Source organism: Gossypium hirsutum, chromosome A12 (assembly GCF_007990345.1).
Source record: "Gossypium hirsutum isolate 1008001.06 chromosome A12, Gossypium_hirsutum_v2.1, whole genome shotgun sequence".
Lineage (NCBI taxonomy): Eukaryota > Viridiplantae > Streptophyta > Magnoliopsida > Malvales > Malvaceae > Gossypium > Gossypium hirsutum.
The window spans coordinates 98,199,937-98,226,215 of NC_053435.1; the positions used below are offsets into that span (position 1 = coordinate 98,199,937).

Genomic DNA, 26,279 nt, shown 5'->3' on the forward strand with positions numbered 1-26,279 from the left:
GGAGAGAAATAAAATTTTTTTTGGCTTTAATAGCCTTGCAAAACGCTGCCGTTTTGCACTCCCCCCCACGCCTCAAAACGGCGTCGTTTTGGACGGGAAAACCCGCGACCCGACCCGGTTCAAAAGGGAGATCCGGGTGTTTTCTGAGGCCCAAATGGGCTATTTACGGTTTTGGTCCCCCCCTTTTCGCAGCGCTACTCGATTAAGCCCAATTTTATATTTTTTTCGACTTCTAATTTTACCCTAAAATTTGCATGCCCTTTTATTTTGGCCAGAGATGAAGTGCAGCGCATTGAGAGGTTTGGGATTTTTTTTCGTTTCACCCCCTCACATTTTTAGCCTGTTGCGATTTGGCCTTTTACTTCATTTTTGTTATTTCAAGTCTATACCCCGAATTTTGGTTCATTTTCAATCCCATCCTAAATTTATTTAATTCATTTACTTTACATCTATCTTAATTTATTTAAACATGTTGTTTATTCAAATTATTATTATTTATTCTAATGTGCTCTATGTACTGTTTATTCAAAATTGTTTTATTATGTATTTTAAATCACCTTATATATATATATATATATATATACTTGTTTCTAAACCATTTTATATGTATTATTTATTTTAGATTCTTTCCCCATATTATATACATATTACTTTTCGAATATTGATATATATATATCGTTTTTAAAAAAAAAAAACTGTTTTGTATGCTGTCCATTTCAAATTTCATTTTACATATTATTTTAAACTCTTAGTATATAAATTTTAAATTGACTTATATTGCTTATTTTTCACTATTTCATATGCCTTATTTTAAACTCTTTTCGTTTATTTTAAATTGTTTTACTATTTTTTACTTTAATAGTTTTTGTAATATTTATTTTACACTTTCATATTTATATATCATTTATTTTAAAATTTTATATATATATATAATCTGTTTTAAAATCGTTTTATACATAGTTGATTTTAAATTTGTTATTTTACATTTTTTTGGAATTCATTTACTACCATTCATGAATCATTTTACATTTTTATTTACTTTATACGTACCTTTTATTTTTTTTAAGATTGTTATATATTATCTAGTTCATTGGCTTTGGTTATTGATGTTGGTATTTAATAATGTATGTTGTGTGATTACTGCCATTGGATATTTTAATTTGTTGATTTCGTTTTATTTTGCTCATTTCGTATTAGTGTCATTTACTTGTATAATGTTTTATTCATGCATTGTCGTTCCATGTCGCACTATATTTTTATTTCATATTATTGCCTCATGAATTAAGCCTCGCTAAATTTATCTAATAAATCGTTTTAACCTAAACAAATAACGTACGTCGTTTAAATATCGCACTCACTATTATTCAAAAGCAAAAATTTCAAAATAAGGCAATATTTTGCATTTGGAGCATCAAAGAATTGTGCCCTAACTTATGGGGTTTCGGTTTTCTCGTTGATTCTAGATTGCCAAATACCTTTTTGAGTTTTAAAATACATGGATTTCTAATTAAAATTAAAGACAAACTTGCGCTGGGGAGTTCATGGTATTGTGTCCTAACTTACGGGATGTGATACTTCGATATCTCGAGACGAGGGAATCTTTAGCAATCTTTTGATCTAATTCAAGCATTTTTTTAAATCGACATTAATAAAAAAGGATCATATTTTAAATCCATTCTCGATTTTCAATTTTCGACATTAAGACACTAACTAATCAATTCGGTATCAATTTTTGGGCGTGTCGAGGGTGCTAATCCTTTCTCGTACATAACCGACTCCCGAACTTGTTCTCTTGAATTTCGAAGACGAAAATGCCGTTTTAGTAAACTAAAATTAATTTATTTAAACAAAGGTGATCCGATCACACCTAATAAAGATCGATGGTGACTCCCGTTTTAATTTTCTTTTTCAAACGAAGTTGATTCCCATTTTCAAAAAAAATAGTTTCGACAGCTTGGCGAATCCACTGGGGATTCTTGAGAGTCAAGCCATAAAATTGATCATTTTTTGTTCTTTGTCAAAATTTGAAAATCTATTTTAAACTTACGGTCATTTCATCGCATCATTTCATTGCATTTCCTCTGTGTGGTCTCTGTCTTTTTATATGATTGGCTTTTTGTTCGACTCTTTTAAGTATACTTTTGCGCATCATATTGCATTGTTGGTCAATTTTACTCCTTTAAGTGGAAGTGAGAAACTACTCCTTCGTGAGGTCTTCACCTCCGTATAGGATAGTGGATCGCTTTCGGGATACATTCGTACCTGTGTCTTCATGAGATTTTCATCTCCGTATAGCCGTAGGGAAATGTATTCCCCTGAACCGAACTCAGTCCGTATGAGCCTATAATGGGTGAGGACCGAGGAATTCACTAGTTCAGGTACCTTTACTTTAGAACCGAACCACATGTAATGAGCCCTAAGAGCCTACCCTAGGTAGAACCACACCAAACCCTAGTGGTTACCCGAATAGGTGTTAATTTATTTCCTGTTTACTTTGAGTTCTATTCTTTGTTTTAATACTGACTTGTTGTGTTTGTTGTTATTGCATGACATCTCATCATAAAAAGTTGTTGATTCAAGTTTGGTTACTAGATAGAAAAGCTTAGCATGGAAAAAGTATTTCTTGATAGAGTGGAGGATAATGCGGCCATCCGAGTGTGGTCCGAGAGAATGCAACAAGAGAAATGAGATAGTTTGACCGAGGGATATGAATCGAAGTTGTGGGATTTCACTGGCATCAGTGTGACACAGAACGACCTGCAAGAATTAAGGGATATATAGAATAGTTGGAATAGCGAGGTCAAGCAACTTTTTTATTGTAACTATGGTGACCTACCGTATTTGCTTGATGTAAAGGTGGACAAGTACTTGTTCCGGGCCCTCGCGTAGTTTTGGAACCCCGCTTACAGTTGCTTCACATTCGGATGAGTTGATTTAGTACTTACTGTGGAGGAATACATGGCGTTACTTAATTGCCCGAAGATTCAGGCTGACAGGGTCTATTCAAGACCTGTCAACGTCCCTCCCTTTTTGAAGAAATTAATGAATATCATGGGGATGAGCGAGCAATGGGTTGCAGCCCGCATCAAGCAAAAATGGGATAGTAAGTGTATTCCTTAGAGGAATTTGAGGGACTTGATCCTTGCACACCCGAATTCGAAGAAAAGGGTTGACGTTTTTGCCTTAAGCTTCTACGGTTTGATCATCTTTCCTAAGGCGCTAAGACACATAGATGAAGCCGTCTCAGATTTATTCGATCGACTTGATAAAGGTACCACACCCGTCCCGGCAATCCTATCAGAAACTTTCAGATCCTTGAATGCATGTCGGAGAGCGGACGAAGAAAGATTTATTGGTTGTGCACAGCTTCTATTAGCTTGGTTCCATAGCCATTTTTGGAAGGTGGAGAAGGTCTCGTATCGAGTTTTCTCCAAGGACTATTCCCCATTAAGGGAATTAGTGGCCACATCGAGGCGAGACAATATCTCAGAAGAGAAATGGATAACTATTCTCCAGAATTTGAGAGCCAAAGATGCTGAATGGAGGGCTCTGTGGTTGATCCCTGATGAGATCTTATATCGGTGTGGTAATTTTGACTGGGTCCCTCTGGCTAGAATATAGGGATCCATTGGATACGCTCCACTGATGGTGTTAAAGCAGTATCGATCAATGCAGTTTATACCGGTGACACAAGGGTTGGCACAATGTGAGTTCCCCTATAAAGAAAACAACTATAAGTGGAAAGTTCGTGAGATATCAGATGCTTGAAACCGAACTCGAAGAATGAAAAGATTCACCACGGGTCCGATGATGACCCTCGAGTATGAATGATGGTGGGGTAAGAGAGTCAACGACAATATCCCTAGGCTGAATCAAGGGAACACTCAACTGATAGAGGAGCATTTACTAGTCATCCCATCCGAGTTAGAGATCATTAAGTAAGACTTCGAGAAAAGGAACTCGGAGTTGGAGAAGAAGATAGAGCAGCTAGAAGAAGAGAAAATGAAGTTGGGATTAGACGTCGATATCCACAAGCTAGAGGCTGAGAAATTAAGGAAGGGAAAGAACAAGTCTGAGGAAGATTTGGATAGTTTGAAAACCAATTACAAGAAGCTGCGTATGTCTATAAGAACTGCCGATTTAGGTAAAACGTCGGAGCAATGGCGTCAAGAGATTAAAGAGGAAAAGACTAGAGCCGACCATTGGGAGAAAAGGTTTCAAGATGCCCGAGTACGAGAGGACACTCTGAAAAAGAGTTTGTTAGAAAGCCAAAACAAAAAGGAGAAGTTACGAGCTTAGGTGGCTGAATTGGAAAGATCACTATATCAATATCGTAGCCGTAATTCCGTGATTGAGCTAAAGGCTAGTCTAAGCAGGATCGAAGAGTTGAAAGGGAAAGTAGAGGAACTCGAGACTGTGTTACGAGATAGCAAAATTCGAGTGGAACTTTTTGAGGCAAACAACGATCATTGCAGAGAACAGCTTCACTGCTCTCAAGACCAGATTAGAGATAGAGACTATGTCATGGGCGAAGTTGTGGCTCAGGTTCGGGAGGTAGCCGATCACTTGAAAACCTTGGCAGTTCAGGTTGATGTATTGAGCTTAAAGTACGAGTCAAAATCAGTTCGAGGCTGAAGCTTAGCTTGGCTTCTTAAGAAGGTTAAGTCTTTGGGCATTAGGGCAAAGTCGTATATGTAATCATCCGTTCTATGTAAAGAAATTTTTCTTCTAGTAAAGTTCTTCTAATGAAATTGAATTGGAATCAACGCCTCTTTTTGCATTCATTCATTTGCATTACATTTCATCATATGCATTAAATTTCATGAAAAGACCCTGATTAAACAAAATTATTTCAGTTAATCTAGAAACCAACAAAAATCAACCAACCAAACACAGCTACAATACATGTCGTAAAACCAAAACAATGGATTAGAGATTAGAAAGATTAGAACAAATGCAAAGGGATATGTAAGAGCAATTACAAGCACAGATGCAAGAGTAATTAGCAAGAATCCAACACGACATGAGGGAACAAATGCAAGAATCCCAGAATAACATGATAAGTCAGTTGGCACAATTGCTGGCAAAGGAACGTGAAAAAGGGAAAAGCATTGCAATTAATTCAGAGAACGATAATGAAGACCCTGCCTATCCTCCCGGCTTTGCTCCGGTAAACACTCAACCACAACCAGAGGTGCACCCACGAAGGGTACCCGCCATTATCAAGCCCCAGCAATACCAGACAGATGCTGCGACATCAATGAATATTCCTATGGGTTCGGGCTGTAATCCCAGGGATAATCCAGCTAATCCATTTATCCCAGACCTTGATGATGTGGCAGAAAGGGAGAAAGGAAAAGTAGACTTGGCAAAACAACTCGATGAGTGATGTAAATGGCTTGAAGAGAAATTTAAACCAATGGAGACTGCTGATTACCGTAGCGGGATCAATGCTAAAGACTTAAGCTTGGCCCCAGATCTGGTGCTCCCACCAAAATTTAAAACCCCAGAGTTTGAAAAGTATAATGGGACAAGCTGCCCTGAAGCTCACATTATGATGTTCTGTCGAAGGATGATATGGTATGTTAACAATGATCAGCTGTTAATCCACTATTTCCAAGACAGTCTGATCGGATCAGCGGCCAAGTGGTATAACCAGCTCAGCCATGCCCAAATTAGTTCATGGAAGGACTTGGCTCAAGCTTTCATGAAACAATACAGTCACGTGACAGACATAGCACCCGACAGAATTACTCTAGAAAACATGAAAAAGAAGCCAAGTGAGAGCTTCAGACAGTATGCCCAACGATGGAGGGAGATGACAATGCAGGTCCAACCACCCCTCTTTGAGAAGGAAATGACCATGCTCTTTATCAACACTCTAAAGGCCCCATTCTTTAACCACATGTTAGGAAGCGCTACTAAAAGCTTCTCAAACATAGTAATGTCTGGGGAGATGATAGAAAACGCAGTAAGATGTGGAAAAATTGAAGCGGTGGAAAGTGCTAAGAGATCAGCTCCAATAAGGAAAGAAAATGAGGTGAACAATGCGAGCGTCTACAATAAAGGTCATTCCAAGCCAGTCATAGTAAGCTAGCTGAGGATAGTGACTAGTAACCATCAAGGCTCCGCAATACAAGACTCCAACCCGAGGCCTAACACAGAAAGAGTTCAGTTCACGCCAATCCCAATAACATATAGGGAGCTTTACCAGAATCTGTTCAATGCACATGTAGTGTCCTCATTTTACCTAAAACCCATGCAACCATCATTTCCTAAGTGGTATGACGCAAACGTGCAATGCGAATACCATGCAGGAATCTAAAGACACACGATTCAGAATTGAACTTCTTTCAAAAAATTAGTTGAAAGGTTCATAAAGATGGGCATTGTAAAGTTCGATGATCTCACAGGACCTAATGTGGCAGGGAATCCGTTGCCCAATCATTCAGACAAAGTGGTAAACGCGATAATTGAAAATGGAAGGAAGAGAACTAAGATAGACGTAGCAGAGGTGAAAACTTCGTTGACATGGGTTTGGAAGAAGATGATAGAATAAGGTTTAGTCACTCAAGATTTAGGGGAGAAGCCCGAAGGAGCAAAGTACTACTGCGAATTTCACAACGAAGAGGGTCATGAGATCTAAGAGTGCAATAAATACAGGATGCTGGTACAAAAACTGATGAAAAATAATGAGATTGAATTCTTTGAGTATACCGAGCGCCCGAAGGGAGAAGATGTGTACACGTCAGAGCAAGGGCCAACCAACAAAGTCCATGGGGTCAATCACCCGGTCGTAATTATATCCCGACCAAGAGTCAGTGAAGTCGGAGTACCAATTGTGCCAAAATTCATAATCCAGAAGCCCGTTGCTTTCTCTTATAAAGATAGCAAGAGGGTGCCTTGGAGCTATGACTGTAACGTGAGAACCCCGGGAAGAGAGAACCCAGCTGGCACTTCAGAGAAAGGTCAAGACGAGGGTTTTTATACACGCAGTGGAAGGCGTTATACCCCGAACACAAAGGTGGAACCAGCTAAAGAAAAATCCGTGGTTGTTGAACAAAGAAGGGAGAAGACAACTAGATTGGAATCACCTGTCAATGAGCTTGTAACTGAAAAAGAGGCTAAGGAATTCTTAAAGTTCCTGAAGCACAGCGAGTACAGCGTTGTGGAGCAATTGCGCAAACAGCCAGCTCGCATATCGATACTAGCCTTGCTCTTGAGCTCAAAGACTCACCGCAGTGCATTGATGAAAGTTTTAAATAAAACATACGTTGCGGATGATATCTCTGTCAACAAGCTCGATCGTCTGGTCAATAACATCAGCTCTGATAATTTTATTTTCTTTAATGATGATGAAATACCACCGGGAGGTATGGGATCTACAAAGGCCTTGCATATCACCACTCGTTGCAAAGGGCACACACTGCTGGGGGTACTAATTGATAATGGATCAACGTTGAATGTCCTACCTTTGTCCACATTACATAGGTTGCCAGCGGATAGCTCTCACATGAAGACATGTCAAAACATAGTGAGAGCATTCGACGGTACTGAAAGAAAAGTGATGGTAAGAATTGAGATACCTTTCTTGATTGGCTCAAATACATATGATGTGGACTTCCTGGTAATGGATATTAAGCCATCGTACAACTGCCTGTTGGGAAGGCCGTGGATCCACTCAGTGGGAGTAGTGCCATCGTCACTACACCAAAAATTAAAGTTGGTAACTGAGGGTAGATTGGTAACAATAAACACGGAGGAAGACATCATTACATTCGTTACCAGTGACGCACCGTACATGGGCACGGACAACGAGGCAATAGAATTTTCCTTTCGATCGCTAGAATTTGTCAATGCTACATTCATTGTCAAAAGGAACAAGATCCCAATGCCCAAAATATTCAAAACTACGAGGATGGGCCTGCAATTGACAGTCGAGAAAGGAGCCCTGCCAGGGAGAAGACTTGGAAGATGCCTCCAGGGAAGGATCGCTTTGGCTTAGGATTTAAGCCAGATGCGAAGCAAAAGAAGAAAGAGCTGGAGAAAAAGCAAGAGAGAAGAAGAGCGCGTCTGTGCGGTGAGGAGGTCAAGTGGGAACCAATGACCTTTCTTCATTTATCTTGAAGATTTGTGTCCGGAGGAACTATCCACCCCAAACAGGAAATGACAATGAAGAAAGTGACAGAAGAAATGTTGGGAAGTTTGAGCATTAACGCCATCTCCGAAGAAAGAACTAAAGAAGAGAATTTATCTGGAATTTGCCCTTACATCCCTGGAAGTGTTTTGACCAATTGGACCACAGAGGAGATCTCTGTAACTTTTAGAATTAACTCAGAGTAATGTTCAAAACAAGCTTGTTACTCTAAGCCTAGGGGCAATAAGAATCCTTTTATGAAATAGGCACAGGTCCAAATATCGTTATTTCAATTAAAAATGCATTTTTGTGTATCATCTTGAGCAAAATTCTTTTATTCTTTCTACTTCATTCATAATCATACCATACAAATCAAATATTCTTAGATTCTTTTATTTTTTGGATTTCTTTCTTCATCCATAACAGGTCTCCAGATATCAATGATATGAGCAACGTTGCCACTGACTCAGAGACTCCTTTCGAGCAAGATTTGTGTATAGAGGACACTGAGGATTTTGAAGATGACCAAAATTGTAACCTATCTCCTGATTTGTTAAGGATAATAGAACAAGAGGAGAAACAAACCCTACCTCACAAAGAGCCGGTGGAATTTGTTAGCTGAGAAGGAAAAGAAGTGAAGATTGGAGCTAGTATCACTGTAAAAACAAAGTGAGACCTCATCGAGTTACTCCGAGAATTTAAGGATGTCTTCGCATGGTCATATCGAGACATGCTCAGTTTGAATACTGAAATTGTGGTACATCGACTCCCCATAAAAGAAGAATGCAGACCGATTCATCAGAAACTCTGGAGGATGAGACCTGATGTTTTGTTGAAGATAAAAGAAGAGGTCAAGAAGCAATTCGACGCCGGTTTATTACAAGTGGTCAAGTACTCAGAATGGGTAGCCAACATAGTCCCAGTTCCTAAGAAAGATGGGAAGGTACGAATGTGCGTGAATTATCGGGATTTGAACAAAGCCAGCCCAAAAGACAATTTCTCATTGCCTTACATTAATACACTAATGGATAACACGGCAGGTTACTCACTTTTCTCCTTCATGGACGGCTTCTCCGAATACAACCAGATAAAAATACAGAAGATATGGAAAAGACGACATTTATAACCATATGGGAACATTTTGTTATAAGGTGATGCTATTCGGATTGAAAAACGCAGGAGCAACATATCAGAGAGCCATGGTAACTTTGTTCCATGACATGATGCACAAGGAGATCGAAGTTTACGTTGATGACATGATTGCAAAATTCAGAACAGAAAAGGAGCATGTGCAAGTCCTAAGGAAATTATTTTTAAGGTTGAGAAAGTTCCAGCTAAAGCTTAATCCCGTAAAGTGTACCTTTGGGGCCCGGTCAGAAAAACTGTTGGGATTCGTTTTCAGTGAAAAGGGGATTGAGATTGACCCAGATAAAGTCAATGCCATACAAGAATTACCCTCACCGCGCACTCAAAAAGAAGTTAGAGGTTTCCTAGGAAGATTAAATTACATTGCTCAGTTTATTTCACAACTAATGGAGAAATGTGACCCGATATTCCGTCTCCTTAGGAAGCATAATCCAGGTGTTTGGGATGAGAAGTGCCAGAAAACTTTCGATAAGGTCAAACATTATTTGTCCAATGCCTCAGTACTGATGCCACCTTGCCCGGATAAACCACTGGTACTGTACTTGGCAGTGTTTGAAAATTCTATGGGATGTGTACTAGGCCAACATGAAGAGTCAGGAAGAAAAGAAAAGCCGATATACTATCTCAGCAAAAAATTCACTGAATGTGAGACAAGATATTCGTCGATTGAAAAGTTGTGTTGTGCTTTAATTTGGACAACCCGAAGACTGAGACAATACATGTTATACCATACAACTTGGCTCATCTCAAAACTAGATCCTTTAAAGTACATGATGAAGTCAAATGCTTTGAACAGAAGAATTGCTCGTTGGCAAATTTTACTTTTTGAGTTTGACATAGTCTACGTAAACCAAAAAGCTGTAAAGAGGAGTGCAATAGCAGATTTTATAGCCAGTAGAGCTCTAGAAGATTATGAGCCGTTGAGCTTTGACTTCCCAAATGAGGATCTAATGTACGTTGCAACCATGAAAGAATACTCTCAAGAAGGCCACCCTTGGAAGCTGAATTTTGACGGAGCTTCCAATGCTATGGGGAACGGAATCAGGGCAGTCTTAGTATCCCCAAATGGAGATCATTATCCTTTCACCAGTAAATTGGATTTTGATTGCATAAACAATAGGGCAGAATACAAAGCATGTATCATGGGAATTCGTGCAGCCATAGAACGCAAGATTAAAGTGCTAGAGGTATATAGGGATTCTGCACTAATGATCTATTAGCTTAAAGGTGAATGGGAGACAAGAGACCCTAAGTTGATCAATTACCGAAGGCTGGTTCTTGAGTTAATCGAGAAGTTTGACGATATCACTTTCTGCTACCTCCCATGAGATGAAAACCAGATGGCTGATGCCTTGGCAACCTTAGCTTCTATGATCAAAGTGAATAAATAAGAGGATGTGAAGCCTATCCGAATAAGTATTTATGAGGCTCCAGCTCATTGATGCAACATTGAAGAAGAAGAAGAAGAGAAAGATAATCATCTTTGGTATCAGGATATTTTGCGATATGTGAAGAGTCGTGAATACCCAGACCAAGCGACTGAGAATGATAAAAGAACATTAAGAAGGCTGGCTAGTGACTATGTCGTGGATAGAAAGATCCTATAAAAAAGAAGGAAGGATCAGGTACTCCTAATATGTGTAGACGCTGTCGAGGCTAAGTAAATCCTGGAAAAGGTTCATGAGAGTGTCTACGGAGCACATGCTAATGGTTTCACCATGGCCAGACAGATCATGAGATTCGGATATTTTTGGTCCACTATGGAAGGAGATTGCATCAACTATGCCAAGAAGTGCCATAAATGCCAAACTTATGGAGATAAAATTCATGTATCTCCTTTACCCCTTCATATCATGATTCTCCATAGCCTTTCTCTATGTGAGCCATGGATGTCATTGGGCTGATCTCACCGAAGGCATCTAATAGACACCGATTCATCTTTGTGGTCATAGATTACTTCACCAAATGGGTAGAGGCTACTTCTTACCCCAACATCACAAAGTCAGCAGTGAGCAAGTTCTTAAAGAAAGAAATCATATGTCGATATGGGATGCTTGAAAGGATCATATCAGACAATGCACTGAACTTAAACAATAGCATGATAGCAGAGGTCTGTAGCCAATTCAAGATCAAACACCATAACTTGTCACCATATCGCCCAAAGATGAATGGTGCAGTAGAAGCGGCCAATAAGAACATAAAGAAGATTGTGGGGAAAATGACTGAGACTTACAAAGATTGGCACGAAAAATTACCATTTGCCCTTTATGCCTACCGGACGTCAGTCAGAACCTCTACGGGGCAACGCCTTTCTCTTTAGTTTATGGAATAGAGGCGGTTCTGCCTATTGATGTCGAGATTCCCTCTCTACGCGTGCTGTCAGAACTAAAGTTAGATGAGGCAGAATGGGTCCAGTCTCGATATGATCAGTTGAACTTAATTGAAGAAAAGAGGCTAAAGGCTATCCGTCATGGTCAAATGTACCAATAGAGAATGATGCAGGCTTATAATAAGAAGGTTTGCCTTAGAGAATTCCATGAGGGAGACATTGTTTTGAAAAAGATCCTCCCCATACAAAAGGACTTCAGAGGGAAATGGATGCCAAATTGGGATGGACCTTATGTGGTAAAGAAGGCTTTCTATAGAGGAGCTCTGATTTAACCGAGATGGATGGTAAAAGCCTGCCTAATCTCGTGAATTCGAATTCAGTCAAGAGGTACTTTACCTAAAAAAATAGAGATGCCAAGGCGAAAACCCGTAAAAGGGCGCTTTGAGACCAAATGGGTTGAATTGAAAATCCAGGAATGGGCAATTCAAATTTTGATAGAATATGGGACATACGGTAGTCTTGTCTTCTCTGAATTAACAAGAATGAGGGATGCTGCATATTGGGGCATCAAAAAAGTACTCTTGGTCTTCCAAACATATACCAAGTTCAAAGAGTCCTCGAGAAGATTGTGCAATAAAGCTCATACTGCGATATTTGGAGCACCTATTCTTATCTCATTCATTTTGTATTTTTTGGCAGAATGTGCTATCTTGATTAATTTATTAGTTCTCATTTTGTATTTTAGCAAATTTGCTATCTTGATTACCCTATTAATTCTGAGCTTTGCTCTCAATAAAATTCCATCTTGTCTACTGCAATAATCTTTTTCAAGCGTTTTCCGTTGAGATGATGATTAATGGACTAATAATATTCAAAAAGAGTTCCGCATATTACTCTGAAATTCTTCTAAATGATACAAGGACCTGAAATGGGACTAATTAGTTTGAATTACCCAAATTCAAGGATTGGAAACGTTGGGGAAAGAATAGCCCAAATTGTAGTTGTTCTTCGGGTTTTCTGCCAGAGATACCAGTCGAAGAAAAAGGAAGAGTAGCACGTCAATGATGAAACCTCGATGAACAACGAGTAATATCGAATCAAACATTAAAAAATGACATTTTTGCATTCATGCAATATCATTCATACACATCTAGCTAGGAGCATCTGATTCATTTTGATCATGACATCCTAATCATTTGGCATAAATAGGCCCGTGAAATAGATTCAACAAGTCATGTTCTCCAAAGAATGGTGTAACAGACCAAAGAAATCAAAATCCTACACCCCTGAAGATGCAGTGGGACGGATTGAAATCACCATGGCGAATCTTATCTCCCTGAAGTTGCAGTGGAGTAGATTGAAGTCGCGAGTCTTATCTCCCTGAAATTGCAGTGGAGTAGACTGAAATAGCAAATCTTATCTCTCTGGAGTTGCAGTAGAGCAGATTAAGGCTATAAGTCCTATACTTTTGAAGTTGCAGTGGGTCGGATCAAATCTATCATGGTAAATCTTATCTCTCTAAAGTTGCAGTAGAACAGATTAAAGCCATGAACATTATCTCCCTGAAGTTGCAGTAGAGCAGGTTGAAAATACAAGTCTTATCTCCCTGAAGTTGTAGTGGAATAGACTGAAGATAACAAATCTTCTTCTCTGAAGTTGCAGTAGAGCAGATTAAGGCTATAAGTCCTATACCTCTAAAGTTGCAGTGGGTCGGACCAAATTTATCATGGCAAATCTTATCTCTTTGAAGTTGCAGTAGAGCAGATTAAAGCCATCAACCTTATTTCCCTGAAGATGCAGTGGAGCAGGTTGAAATTACCAAGTCTTATCTTTTTGAAGTTCCAACGGAGTAGATCGAAGCAACAAATCTCTTCTCTTTAAAGTTGCATTGGAAAAAATCGTAACACTAATTCCTATACCCCTGAAGATGTAGTGGGACAGAACGAGGCTATTAAAAGAAAGGAAACACCAAGAAGTCAAGACTCGACAAGACTAGGCAAAATTGGCTCTTCTAAAGTCTTTGCTCCATTCTCGTTACACGACAATGAGCAAAGAGGGGCAGCTGTAATAGCCAATTTTGGCCCATGTCTATAAAATAAAATAAACCAAAAATAAGTGAAAACCCAAATGTTTATTAACAGTCCCTTTATACATTAAAATGGCCCAAATCAAACAATAGCCCAAAACCCAAATCTAACCTACCCTAGCCCAACTACACAAAACAATTCAGCAACCCTAGCCCTTCCAAGCTTCAGCCGCCGCTTACCCCTTCAGCCTTGGCCTCCACGCGCGCTGTCTCACCTCCTCGCGAGCCAACCACTAGCCTCCCATGCACCTGGCACCTCTCTGACACCTGCAAAAAATTGAATACAATGACAGAGGGCAGCAAAAGAAACAAGCAGAAACAACAAAGAGAATAGAAGTAGAGGTCGTTTAATCGGCTTTAAAAAGCCAAGATACACATTTGTAAATTTTTTACGCACACCATTAATAAAAAAAACAGAACAGAAGTTTCAAAAGGTGGATTTTTTTTACTATCTATTTTCGTTTTTTGCTTTTTTTATTTTTTATTTTTTTTATTTCATAACTAAAATCTTTCAAATATAAAAAGGAAGAAATAAACTTACCTAAGTAGCCTCATGCCCTCTGTCGTCATGGGAGTTTCACCAGCGCCGAGGGCCTCACAACCTTTTAAGGTTTGGCCAAAGGGACCAAAGGTCCTCTTTTATTCGTTTTCTACCGTAAATAAAGGGTTAGACCTCTAAATCCGGTCAAAATGAGGCTAAAGGGACCGTTTTGTGCTCCCCGACCACCGTATATGGTGGAGGAGCGGCGGCCCAACAATGAGGCAATGATGGGTATATTACCCTAGCAAAAATGGGGAAAATAGAAGAAGGAGAGAGAGTAAGAGAGACTCTCTGTTCTTTTTAAAAAAAAATGGAGCTGAAATAGAGACAAATAAATTTTTTTTTGGCTTTAATAGCCTTGCAAAACGCTGCCGTTTTGCACTCCCCCCATGCCTCAAAACGACGTCGTTTTGGACGGGAAAACCTGCGACCCGACCCGGTTCAAAAGGGAGATCCACATGTTTTCTAAGGCCCAAATGGGCTATTTGTGGTTTTGGTCCCCCCTTTCCGCAGCGTCATTCGATTAAGCCCAATTTTATATTTTTTTCGACTTCTAATTTTACCCTAAAATTTGCATGCCCTTTTATTTTGGCCAGAGATGAAGTGTAGTGCATTGAGAGGTTTGGGATTTTTTTTCGTTTCGCCCCCTCACATTTTTAGCCTGTTGCGATTTGGCCTTTTACTTCATTTTTGTTATTTCGAGTCTATACCCTGAATTTTGGTTCATTTTCAATCCCATCCTAAATTTATTTAATTCATTTACTTTACATCTATTTAATTTATTTAAATATGCTGTTTATTCAAATTATTATTTATTCTAATGTGCTCTATGTACTGTTTATTCAAAATTGTTTTATTATGTATTTTAAATCACCTTATATATATATACATACTTGTTTCTAAACCATTTTATATGTATTATATATTTTAGATTCTTTCCTCATATTATATACATATTACTTTTCGGATCTTGATATATATATCTTTTTTTTTTTAAAACAACCGTTTTGTATGCTGTCCATTTCAAATTTCATTTTACATATTATTTTAAACTCTTAGTATATAAATTTTAAATTGACTTATATTACTTATTTTACACTATTTCATATGCCTGATTTTAAACTCTTTTCGTTTATTTTAAATTGTTTTACTATTATTTACTTTAATAGTTTTTATAATATTTATTTTACACTTTCATATTTATATATCATTTATTTTAAAATTTTATATATATAATTTGTTTTTAAATCGTTTTATACATAGTTTATTTTAAATTTGTTATTTTACATTATTTTGGAATTCATTTACTACCATTCATGAATCATTTTACATTTTTATTTACTTTATACGTACCTTTTATTTTTTTTAAGATTGTTATATATTATCTAGTTCATTGGGTTTTGGTTATTGATGTTGGTATTTAATAATGTATGTTGTGTGATTACTGCCATTGGATATTTCGTTTCGTATTACTGTCATTTACTTTATAATGTTTTATTCATGCATTGTCGTTCCATGTCTCACTATATTTTTATTTCATATTATTGCCTCATGAATTAATCCTCGCTACATTTATCTAATAAATCGTTTTAACCTAAATAAATAACGTACGTCATTTAAATATCACACTCACTATTATTCAAAAGCAAAAATTTCAAAATAAGGCAATGTTTTGCATTTGGAGCATCGAAGAATTGTGCCCTAACTTACGGGGTTTCGGTTTTCTCGTTGATTCTAGATTGCCAAATACCCTTTTGAGTTTTAAAATACTGATTTTTAATTAAAATTAAAGACAAACTTGCGCTGGGGAGTTCATGGTATTGTGTCCTAACTTACAGGATGTGATACTTTGATATCTCGAGACGAGGGAATCTTTAGCAATCTTTTGATCTAATTCAAGCATTTTTTTTAAAACGACGTTAATAAAAAAGGATCGTATTTTAAATCCATTCTCGATTTTCAGTTTTCGACATTAAGACACTAACTAATCAATTCGGTACCAATTTTTGGGCGTGTCGAGGTTGCTAATCTTTCCCCGCACGTAACCGACTCCCAAACTTGTTCTCTTGAATTTCGTAGACCAAAATGTCGTTTTAGTAAACTAAAATTGATTTATTAAAACAAAGGTGATCCGATCACACCTAATAAAGATCGGTGGCGACTCCCGTTTTAATTTTCTTTTTCAAACGAAGTCGATTCCCGTTTTCAAAAAAAATGGTTTTGACAATTTTGTTTTAAATTGAACTGCACATATAATTATACCTAATACATAAAAAGCCCAATGAACCCATATGTAAAAAGGGTGGGTGACACACTAGGAGAATCTCAGTGTGTGTGTGTGTGTCGGCCACCATATGGAGTTTTAGTAGGACTCTAGGTTTTTATTTTATTAAAATATTATTTTTTTCCTCTCTTCATGTTCTAGTATAACTCTTGTTATAACACTTAGACGAGGATACTCTGCAAAAATTTAGTATTTATTTAGGTTCAAATAAATATTATTTTTTATGAGTACTGAAGATACAGATTTGTGAGATTATAATTGCAGCATCCTTGGCAATTATAATTCATATTTGCGGCTATGAATTTTCAGTTTTAGTTGCCATAGAGAAAGTTAACTTTCTCTACTAGAAAGTTACTATTTTTATTCTGTGTTTAATCCTTGATAAGAGCCTACTCCTTTAGCATCCGAGAATTCGAGAATAGTGAAGAAGATCATTCAATTTAAAGCCAAAAGGGTTTAGTCGTTGGATCCAAAATTCAACAAGATCCCTAGCTTAGAAACACAGATACTAAATTTGGTGGGATTTATTACTGTATATATCACAACCAAAGATCCGGTTTTATGAAAAAAATATAAACTGACTAGGTTTCATTGGTGCAAGTGTTTATAAAATTCTTTGATATCTATCTGATTAAAAATATAAGCGGGAAAAATAGTGAGAGATGTATGAATTTCAAACTTGTTATAAGGAGCTCTTTTAGTCTGCATTCACTATTGATGTCATTATTCATTGTCTCCCTCTGCTATTTAAAGTTACAAAGTGTCGGTGAGACTAACAAAATGTTGCTCCTAAGCATACCCTTGCATTGGGATTTCACCATTGGTGATCATGTAATGGTGGACGTGTAGGAAAAATCGATTAAGCAAAAAGATTTTACAGTTACAGCAAAAGATCTAAAATTTTAAAAATTGAGCCATTTTGTGGCATTTATAGTAATAAACCCTAACCGAAAGGTACCTATGCTTTGTGTGAGATAGATTCGAGTCAATCCTAGTTTTCAACCAAACGACCTTCTCTGTTGTCCTCGTACCTCAAATTGCGTTGAGTGTGAGCTTGAGCAACATTAACCAAACACAAAAAAGAAACAATGTATTTACTTTTAGTAGGAAAATAATTTCTCTCAATAGAAGCCGAAAAATATCGTAATTCCTAAAAAATAGAATTTATTCTTAAATAATAAATTCCCACTATTTTTTGGCAGAACAACGATGTATCAAACTTATGATTTGAGGTCAACCAATTTCATCTATTTATAGGGAGAGGTACAAGAATCGTAGTTGAACAAGCCCTTGTAAAATAATATTATTTAAACAGAAAACATTCTCTTAGTCTAACTAAGAGAATAAGGTGGTACACCCTCTTAATTTCTCTTAAGGTTGTTGCCCTTCACATGCTATGTGAGGCAAATTAGGTTTCTCATGTATTGGGATCTAATTATAGGTGCTTCCTAGACTTCTAACCCAACACTTTATATTTTAATCAAATTCAATACCTATTTTTTATTTCCCAAATTAAATATTATTTATTTATTTAATTAACTAAATTAATTTCTCAATTAAATAATTTTCTCAACTTGTCACACCTCAAAATAAATAGGGTTAGTTGAAATGACTAAATAAGAAATGGGCTTTAGGCCTAATGGTTAAGTATTTACTGCCCTCCCTAGAGGTCAACTGATCAAATAAAAAATACTAATCAAATAGATCATCAATACGAGGTAAAGGATATTTATTCTTTACCGTTACCTAGTTCAACTGCCTGTAATCTATACACAGTCTTAAAGAACTGTCTTTCTTTTTCACAAACAAGACAGGTGCACCCCAGGGCGACATACTCGGTCTGATGAACCCTTTATTTAATAACTCCTGCAACTATGTCTTCAACTCTTTTAATTCGGCTGGAGCCATTCTGTATGGTGTCACTAAGATAGAAGCTGTTTCAGGAATCACATCAATTACAAATTCAACTTCTCTATCAGGTGGTAAACCAGGTAACTCTTTAGGAAACACATTAGGAAATTCATTCACCATTGGCACTTGTTCGAGCTTTAAATTGGAACCCTGAGTATCAAGAATATGGGCCAAGAATGCCTTGTTGCCTTTGCGTATCAACCTCTGAGCAGAGAGAGCTAAAATAATTTTGACTGTATCACCCATATTTTCAGACCCAACTGAGATTACATCCCCTGTTTGACATTTCAAACTGATTTGTTTATCACGACAATTTACTACCGCATCATGTTTCATTAACCAGTCCATCCTCAGAATAATATCAAATTCCTGAAAGGGTAACAACATCAAATCAGCATGGAATTCATAGCCTTTCACTTTCAGTGGACAATTACGACATATCAAATTAACTATCACATTTTGACCTAATGGATTAGTGACTTGTATATCAAAATTAGTGGACTCAACAGACAATTTCTTTTCTGATGTTAATGCAGTGCAAATATATGAATGCGTAGATCCGGGGTCAATTAAAGCATACACAGAATCATCAGCGAGATAGAAAGTACCAGCTATCACATCAGGAGTAGAAGCTTCCTCTCTTGCTCGGATGGCATACGTGCGTATAGGTACTCTAGTTTCAGATCGGGCTACAGAATCCCTCTTTTCTGGATGAGTAGTTCTTATAGCACTACTTTGACCAAAGTGTTTACTTGTTGGAGAATAATCCCAAATGAGGATAATACCGAATGAGATGATCTGTACCGCCACATTTATAACAGGCCCCTATCTTGCTCCAACATTCACCAAGATGAAGCTTACCACAATACCTGTATCTCGGTCTAGGAATGTTTTGCACACTACTGGTGCTAGCTACAGGTTTATTGATTGCTCCCACATTTCGTTTAGTTGTCCTACTTTTACTTGGTCTTTCCGGAGTTGAAGTAGGTCGAGTAGATTCATCCCTGAACTTTTTAATTAGAAATGTTAAAAATGATTTGGAGGAGCTTCACTTGTAAGATTCTTTACTTCTTCTTTCTCGTTGCATTTTACTATTATACACTTCCTTCATCTTTTGAGTTCGATCTAAAAAAGTAACAAATTCTCGTATCTTTTGGCCTCCGACCATCATTTTGATTTCATCGTTTAACCCTTCTTCAAATCTGATACACATCTCCTCTTCAAGCGGCATGATATCCCGAGCATATTTACTGAGATACACAAATTCTCTTTCATATTCAGCCACTGGTCGATTTCCCTGTCGCAAGTCGAGAAATTCTCTTTTCTTCTTGTCTAGATATCTTTTTCCGACATATTTCTTTTTGAACTCATTCCGAAAAAATCCCAAGTAAGCTTCTCTACAGGTACTACAGCTTTCACAGTTTCCCACCAGTTATATGCTTCTTCTTTTAACAATGAGACAGCACATCTCAGATAATCCTCCAGAGAACAAGCCATCTGTTTAAAAATTCTTACCAAACTCTATAGCCAATACTCAGCTTTTACAGAGTCATCATCTAATCTCCCTCGAAATTCCTCAGCTCCAAACTTCCTGAGGAGGTAGAGGGGCAACCGGGGGTGTCACAGGTGGTACAGTAAGGGGAGGAGGTGGTTGAGCCTGACTTCTTTCTTGTATCGTCTCACTATACCACTGATTCATAGCCCCATAAATCATATTTTTAAGTTCCCTTTCTCGCATCAAGGAAATTGGAATATCACTACTTGTTCATTGTTCAGAAGTCTGCACTCTACTGTTAGCTTCTTCCTGTTCAGTACGTTCAGGTCTATCTAGCATCTTTATAATCGAAGAGTATCTATAAAAATAACAAAGATTAGATCGGATCATACACATCACACTATCACAGATTTATATGACATGTATTTCTAAACACTTTACACATAACACATGTTCCGAGAACCGATTAAATTAGGCTTTGATACCACTAAATGTAACACCCCTTACCTGTATTCATCGCCGAAATAGGGTACGAGACATCACTAGAATTTATTTAATTAATTTTCCGTTATTACGAATTAAATACTGTTCATTTACCGAAATATGTCATAACACCCTTTAGATAGGCCTCTAAAGTCCAAAACATACTTCGGGACCAAACCGGAATTAAACCGAAACCATAGGAAATTTTTCACAAAATCCCAAATTTTTTTTATAAGCTCAATATAATCCCTTTATAAATATTCAACGTTCCCTGCAATTTTTAAAATCGAAACCAATCCAAACCAGCCAATCCATTTCAACCAATTTGATACCAAATCATACTTTTATTATAATTATACCATTTAGCATATTTATCACTCTTTACTTTAATATATATTCATTAAACAAGTCTTAGCATTTATATAATCATCAAACCATATACATGCCATATAAATTAAAAAGGAAAATTTACAAAAGCTACCGAGATAATCTGGATAGTGTGATAATCAATGTTGATCCGATCCTCCGTATGTTTTCACGTCAATCTACAAGAGACATTGAATACACTCAAGTAAGTTTATAGAAGCTTAGTAAGTTCATTGGCATAAAACATAAATCTTACCAAACATTCATAAATTTATACAATATACACAATTACTAAGTTCACCTGTCAACCACAATTTCACATGATGAATTCATTTCATTGAGCTCAATTTTAAAACATCAAATATCTAATCATATTCTAGCATTTAGCTTCAACTATCACTTACCAACACTTGTTAAATTAGAGAACATCTTACGGATTTAGGTACGTTGTTCACTCATTGTCACATTTCACTTTGCCATATTTGGCACACTTTATCACTTTGCCATGTTTGGCATACTTTATCACTTTGCCATAGTTCAACTATAGACTTGCATTTTCACGTTTTTCACTTGAACACTTTGTCGCATTGCCATAGCTTAGCTATGGTCTTACACTTGAACACTTGCACTTTGCCATGATATAGTCATGGTTTCATCCGTCAGTTCGTCACTATTCACTGAACAACATTACTCAATCCTGCGTTTTGCTAAATTTGAACTTTTGCTTCGATTTTCATGTTATTACAATATTCAAGATTCAATAACAAATATATATAAAATAATACATTTAACCATTCTTAGTTTAGCAAATAATTATGAAACTTCAACCATATGAACTTACTTGGGTCGATTTGTAAGATTTGTGAAAATTCAGGGACTAATCAGCTACTTTCTCTTTTCCTCGATTTGCTTCGGGTTCTCGACTTGCAGTAAAAATATGAAAAACCAGCTTAAGGAAACCCTTCTATGGTGTTTTTTCTGATGAGAATGCAGAAAAATAAAGAGAAATCTAGATAATTCCACTTTAGTCCTAGCTTTATTAAGTAAATTTTGCAATATTCTAATTTTGCCCTTAATTCATCAATTTTCCTGCTGATTTCATGCCCCTTTCCGTCCAGCCCAAAACACTTTGGGTCTAATTTCCTTTTAAAACCCTTCTTAATAGTCATCTAAGCTTTTCAATCATTATTTAACTAGTTTTGTTTTTTTTTTCAATTTAGTTCTTTTTAACCAATTGACTATCCAAACGTTAAAATTTTCTAATGAAATTTTAATACCAACTCAATGACACTCCATAAATATTCCTAAAAATATTTATGGCTCAGTTTATGAACTCGAGGTCTCGATACCTCGGTTTAGACCTAATTTACTTATTAATTTCTTTTTAAAATCACAAAATCCAAAAATTCTCTTTTCATCACACTTGACTCATATGTATTTATTTATTGAATTTTAAAACTTGATTATCGGATTTAGTGATCTCGAATCATTGTTTTCGACACCACAGAAATTTAGGCTGTTATAGGGTTGCCTCCCCCATCCATGCCATTTGAAAGTTCTTAATAGGCCTATCTATAATTCATTGGTCTCTTGTTAGGTTAGCAATGTCATGGGAAAGGACTAGGATACAAGGTATGTCAGTGACAAGTGATAAGTGTCTTGTGAGAGTGACTAGGTGTTAAGGGTAGTTGACTTGCGTACTCCTAACAACCTTCTAAAATAGTTCCCCTGGAAAACTAGGCTAGACGATAGAGTGGTAATCCAACAAATTGTGGGTTTGGGGTGGCGGTGCGGTGCGGTGCGGTGCGTTTAGCTTACCTTTTATCTCACGCTACAGTATCTAATCTCACCACCACCGCTGTTTTTACACTAACTGCAGGTAAACGCACCGCCCATCCAAACTCACCCAGAGTCAAGTGTTGCAAGTACCCGGACAAAGGTGTCTCTAATAGCAGGGGTGACCTTAAAAAGATATGTGTAACAAGATTGATAAAAAAAAATCTAGGTTAAAATGTGCGATAGGCCTTTATACTCTTCACAAATTTAGAATTTAGTCTCTACAATTTTATTTTTAATAATTAATCCCTCTACTCTTCAGATTTCAAAACTCAAGTCCAATTGTTAATAGTGTTAATTATTTTTGTTAAATTTGTTGGTATACCATTTTACAATTTAAAAAAAAACCCTACTTTATAGCCATGTAATTAAAAAATACGTTGCAATAAACAATAAATTAACATTATAGTTTTAATAGAGTTAAGAATTGGATTTAAATTTTGAAATATAAAAAAGTAGAGAGACTAAATTATTAAAAATAAAAGTATAAAAACTAAATTGTAATTTAAAAATATATATATATAAAGACTTATGAGATATTTTAACAAAAAAATCTATTTCACAATCTAACTCGTTAATTCGATTGGAATCAAACTAAAAGTTGATTTAAATCAATCAAACAGTAGGACATTTCTTTTACTTCCTTTCTTAATCCCAACTTAGAGTTTATTAAACAAGCGTGGTTCAGAAAAACCGATATGAAGGTGCCAAGTGGCAGCTGCTGGGGCAGAGAGTATCAAGTTTTCAAAATTTCTTAATGATGGCATACGTGGCAGTATGGACCTTTGATTTTATGTGCCAAGATAATTCCATAAAAGAGGCCAACTTTACACGTGTCTTCCAATTATTGGGCTCTTCTTTGAAAGGGAATGTATCTGTCCCTACTATACTAACATAAATAGAATGGATATATTCTTGAAATAATTACAAAATAATTAAAAAATTATACTACTAGATAAGCAATTCTATTTTGCCCCATATGATTAGATACCCTAATTACTCACTAAATTATTAACAAATCACAAATAATTGATATTTGTTTATGTTTACATATCTTAATCTTATTTTGGTATCAACAATATAATTTAATGAAATTCAGATTAATTTTTATGCTACAACTTCTTTTGCAACAATTTACTTTTAAATCTTTAAAATTTTATTTCCAAAACTGCAATCATAAATTATGTTCTTCTTACGCCTATGCTCATACTATCCATTTTCCAAAATTTCATAATTTGATCTCTCTTTCATATTTTTACATTTAGAATGCTGTTTTAATTAAAAATTTAGAATATAAAATATCTCTTAATAGTAAAAAATTTTATTTGAATTGAGCTTATCCAGCCGAAAACCATTCAACCTATCGCCAGATTTAATATATACATATCCTTTCTTCTCATACTAATCATATACATATAATTTAGACTGTTAAATACAAAGAATTTGGGTGAAATGTTTTAATTATATTTTTAGGAATAATTAAGTGTTAAAAAAATTTGAGCAATTGTGTAAAGTAAAAAGTTGGTAGCTTTCCATTTAAGTAAGAAAGAGTGCGTCTCAGACAAAAACTAGTTAATTATTATTTTAAGTAAAACTAGTTGGTACTCTTTTGATGAATTACAATAAGAGGGTAAAATTCTAATAATATATACTTAGTGTGATTCGAACCTAGATCATATTTAAGGCAATGAACACCCTAATTATCAAGTCAACACACGAGTTTCTTAATTTAGGGTTAACTTTAATTTTTTCTTTTTAAGTAAATATCATATCACTAGTGACATTGAATTTAATTAAAATTTTTTATAATAATATGGATGTTAAAAAAATTAAACATGAATACCATAGATTGATGATGGTGTAATTAGAAGGACGAAAATTAAGATCACGCTAATTAGTCAATTTAAGTTGAATAAACAATTTTATCTAGTTTTTGGAAGCTGAAAACTTCAGTTTCAGTTATCTTTCCATGCATTCACACTGCAATTTATCTGAAATTAGGAATGATAAGTATTTGAATGGAAAAAGCTCTGCCCCTTTTTCACATTGAAAAATAGAATAGTTTTATATCTTTTTATCACTAATTTTTAATATAAATTACATGTTGGCTGTTTTTGGATTCCAGATGAAAATCCAAACTCTAACCTCATTGGACCTATAGATAATCAATAATTATATTCCTGATTCCTGAAAATGTTTTTTAATATTCATTAACCTCATATTTTACAATAAAAATATAATCACGCTATTATTTTATTAATTTTAATCATATATTAAATTTATTTTTAAATAATCATTAAATAACTATGCCTTAATTGGCAATATCATAAAGATACTATGTAACCTTTTAATCCATCTCAATCATCTATATGGAATAAAAAAACAACATTATTTGAAATATATATTTTCTAAAACTAAAACATATAAGGTAAGAATGTGAAAAAAATTAATTATATTTAAGCATTTTATTGAATTTGTGTTTACTATTAATTGGGCTTATAAAAATATTTTTTAATTATAATTAATATTATAGAGACACTTTTTTTTGAACAATCTTATTATAGATTCTGATTATATTTGCTTTGTTTTCATACGTCCCCTTAACCCATAAATAGGAAGATAATGCGCTTCAATGCACTCAAACCCACGTCCTCTTGTATTGACAACAATACCCATACCAATTGAGCTAAGACTTAATCGGGATGAGGACACTTTTGTGTTTTCATACGTTTATATCATTTAAAAAAATAAAAAAAATTTACAAATATTAATATGTTTAATAGTATTAAAATACAAAAAGTTTTAAAAGAATATATTTATATTACCCTACGATGAGAATGACAAAATCTGGTATTAATTATGATATTAAAATTTCAAAATACTTTTTCAAGATTAGCTTTGGTAAAATATAATAGAATTGTAATTATTATTAAAAGTAACAATTAGATATACAAAAGTGAGAGTGGGACCAATTCATTATAAGTTGTTTTCTTTCACAATGGAATTATATTTTGAAATGTTCAATCTTTTTATAAGTTAAATGAGGTTTTTTTAATCAGTGTGTTAATGAATCTTTAATTAATTGGCTGATTTATTAATACTTTTTTTTTCAGGATCTATATTATTATTTAAACTGTAGTTAAGTTGGTGTCACTGTTGAACCTTTACCAACTCAATAAATTTCTCTTTTTTCTTTATGAAGATATTTTTGTTTTATCCTACTTTTAAAATAATAGTAGTAAAAATTTTGTATATGATCCAATTTGAACCCATACTATTAATATTTATAAAAATTTTTTTATTACTTTAATTAAAAACTTATTTTGATATTTTTATACATATTTTAGTGTTATTATACAAATTATTTCACCATATTTTTTTATTGTGTTATTTTTAAATGTACATTTGTGTTTTAAATACATGATTTTCACATATATATATATGTGTGATAAAATTTTTAGTGCTGATAATGTCATTAATTGAATTAATGTCTCAAGCCAACTCGATACAAGTCAAGAAAAATAATAATACCATGATAAATAATTAGAGTGTATTTAATATCATTAATCTGATGTATTTACCTATTTAAATTTTCTTTTAATGATAACTTAAACAATTTTTTATTTAAATTTTGTACATATTATACATATTATAAATATTAATTT

The 26,279-nt window shown here is 35.3% G+C and overlaps 2 protein-coding genes across 2 annotated transcripts; both read left to right on the top strand.

The window, feature by feature from the left end:
* The first annotated feature begins 5,419 nt into the window (after positions 1–5,419).
* LOC107941856 (uncharacterized) lies at positions 5,420–6,559 on the top strand. Its single transcript, XM_016875480.1, has 2 exons — positions 5,420–6,068; positions 6,414–6,559. The coding sequence occupies exons 1-2, from the start codon at positions 5,420–5,422 to the stop codon at positions 6,557–6,559; spliced, it is 795 nt and encodes a 264-aa protein (XP_016730969.1).
* A 105-nt stretch (positions 6,560–6,664) lies between these two features.
* On the top strand, positions 6,665–8,343 carry LOC107941855 (uncharacterized). Its single transcript, XM_016875479.1, has 3 exons — positions 6,665–7,819; positions 7,879–8,075; positions 8,130–8,343. The coding sequence occupies exons 1-3, from the start codon at positions 6,665–6,667 to the stop codon at positions 8,341–8,343; spliced, it is 1,566 nt and encodes a 521-aa protein (XP_016730968.1).
* Positions 8,344–26,279: the final 17,936 nt, after the last annotated feature.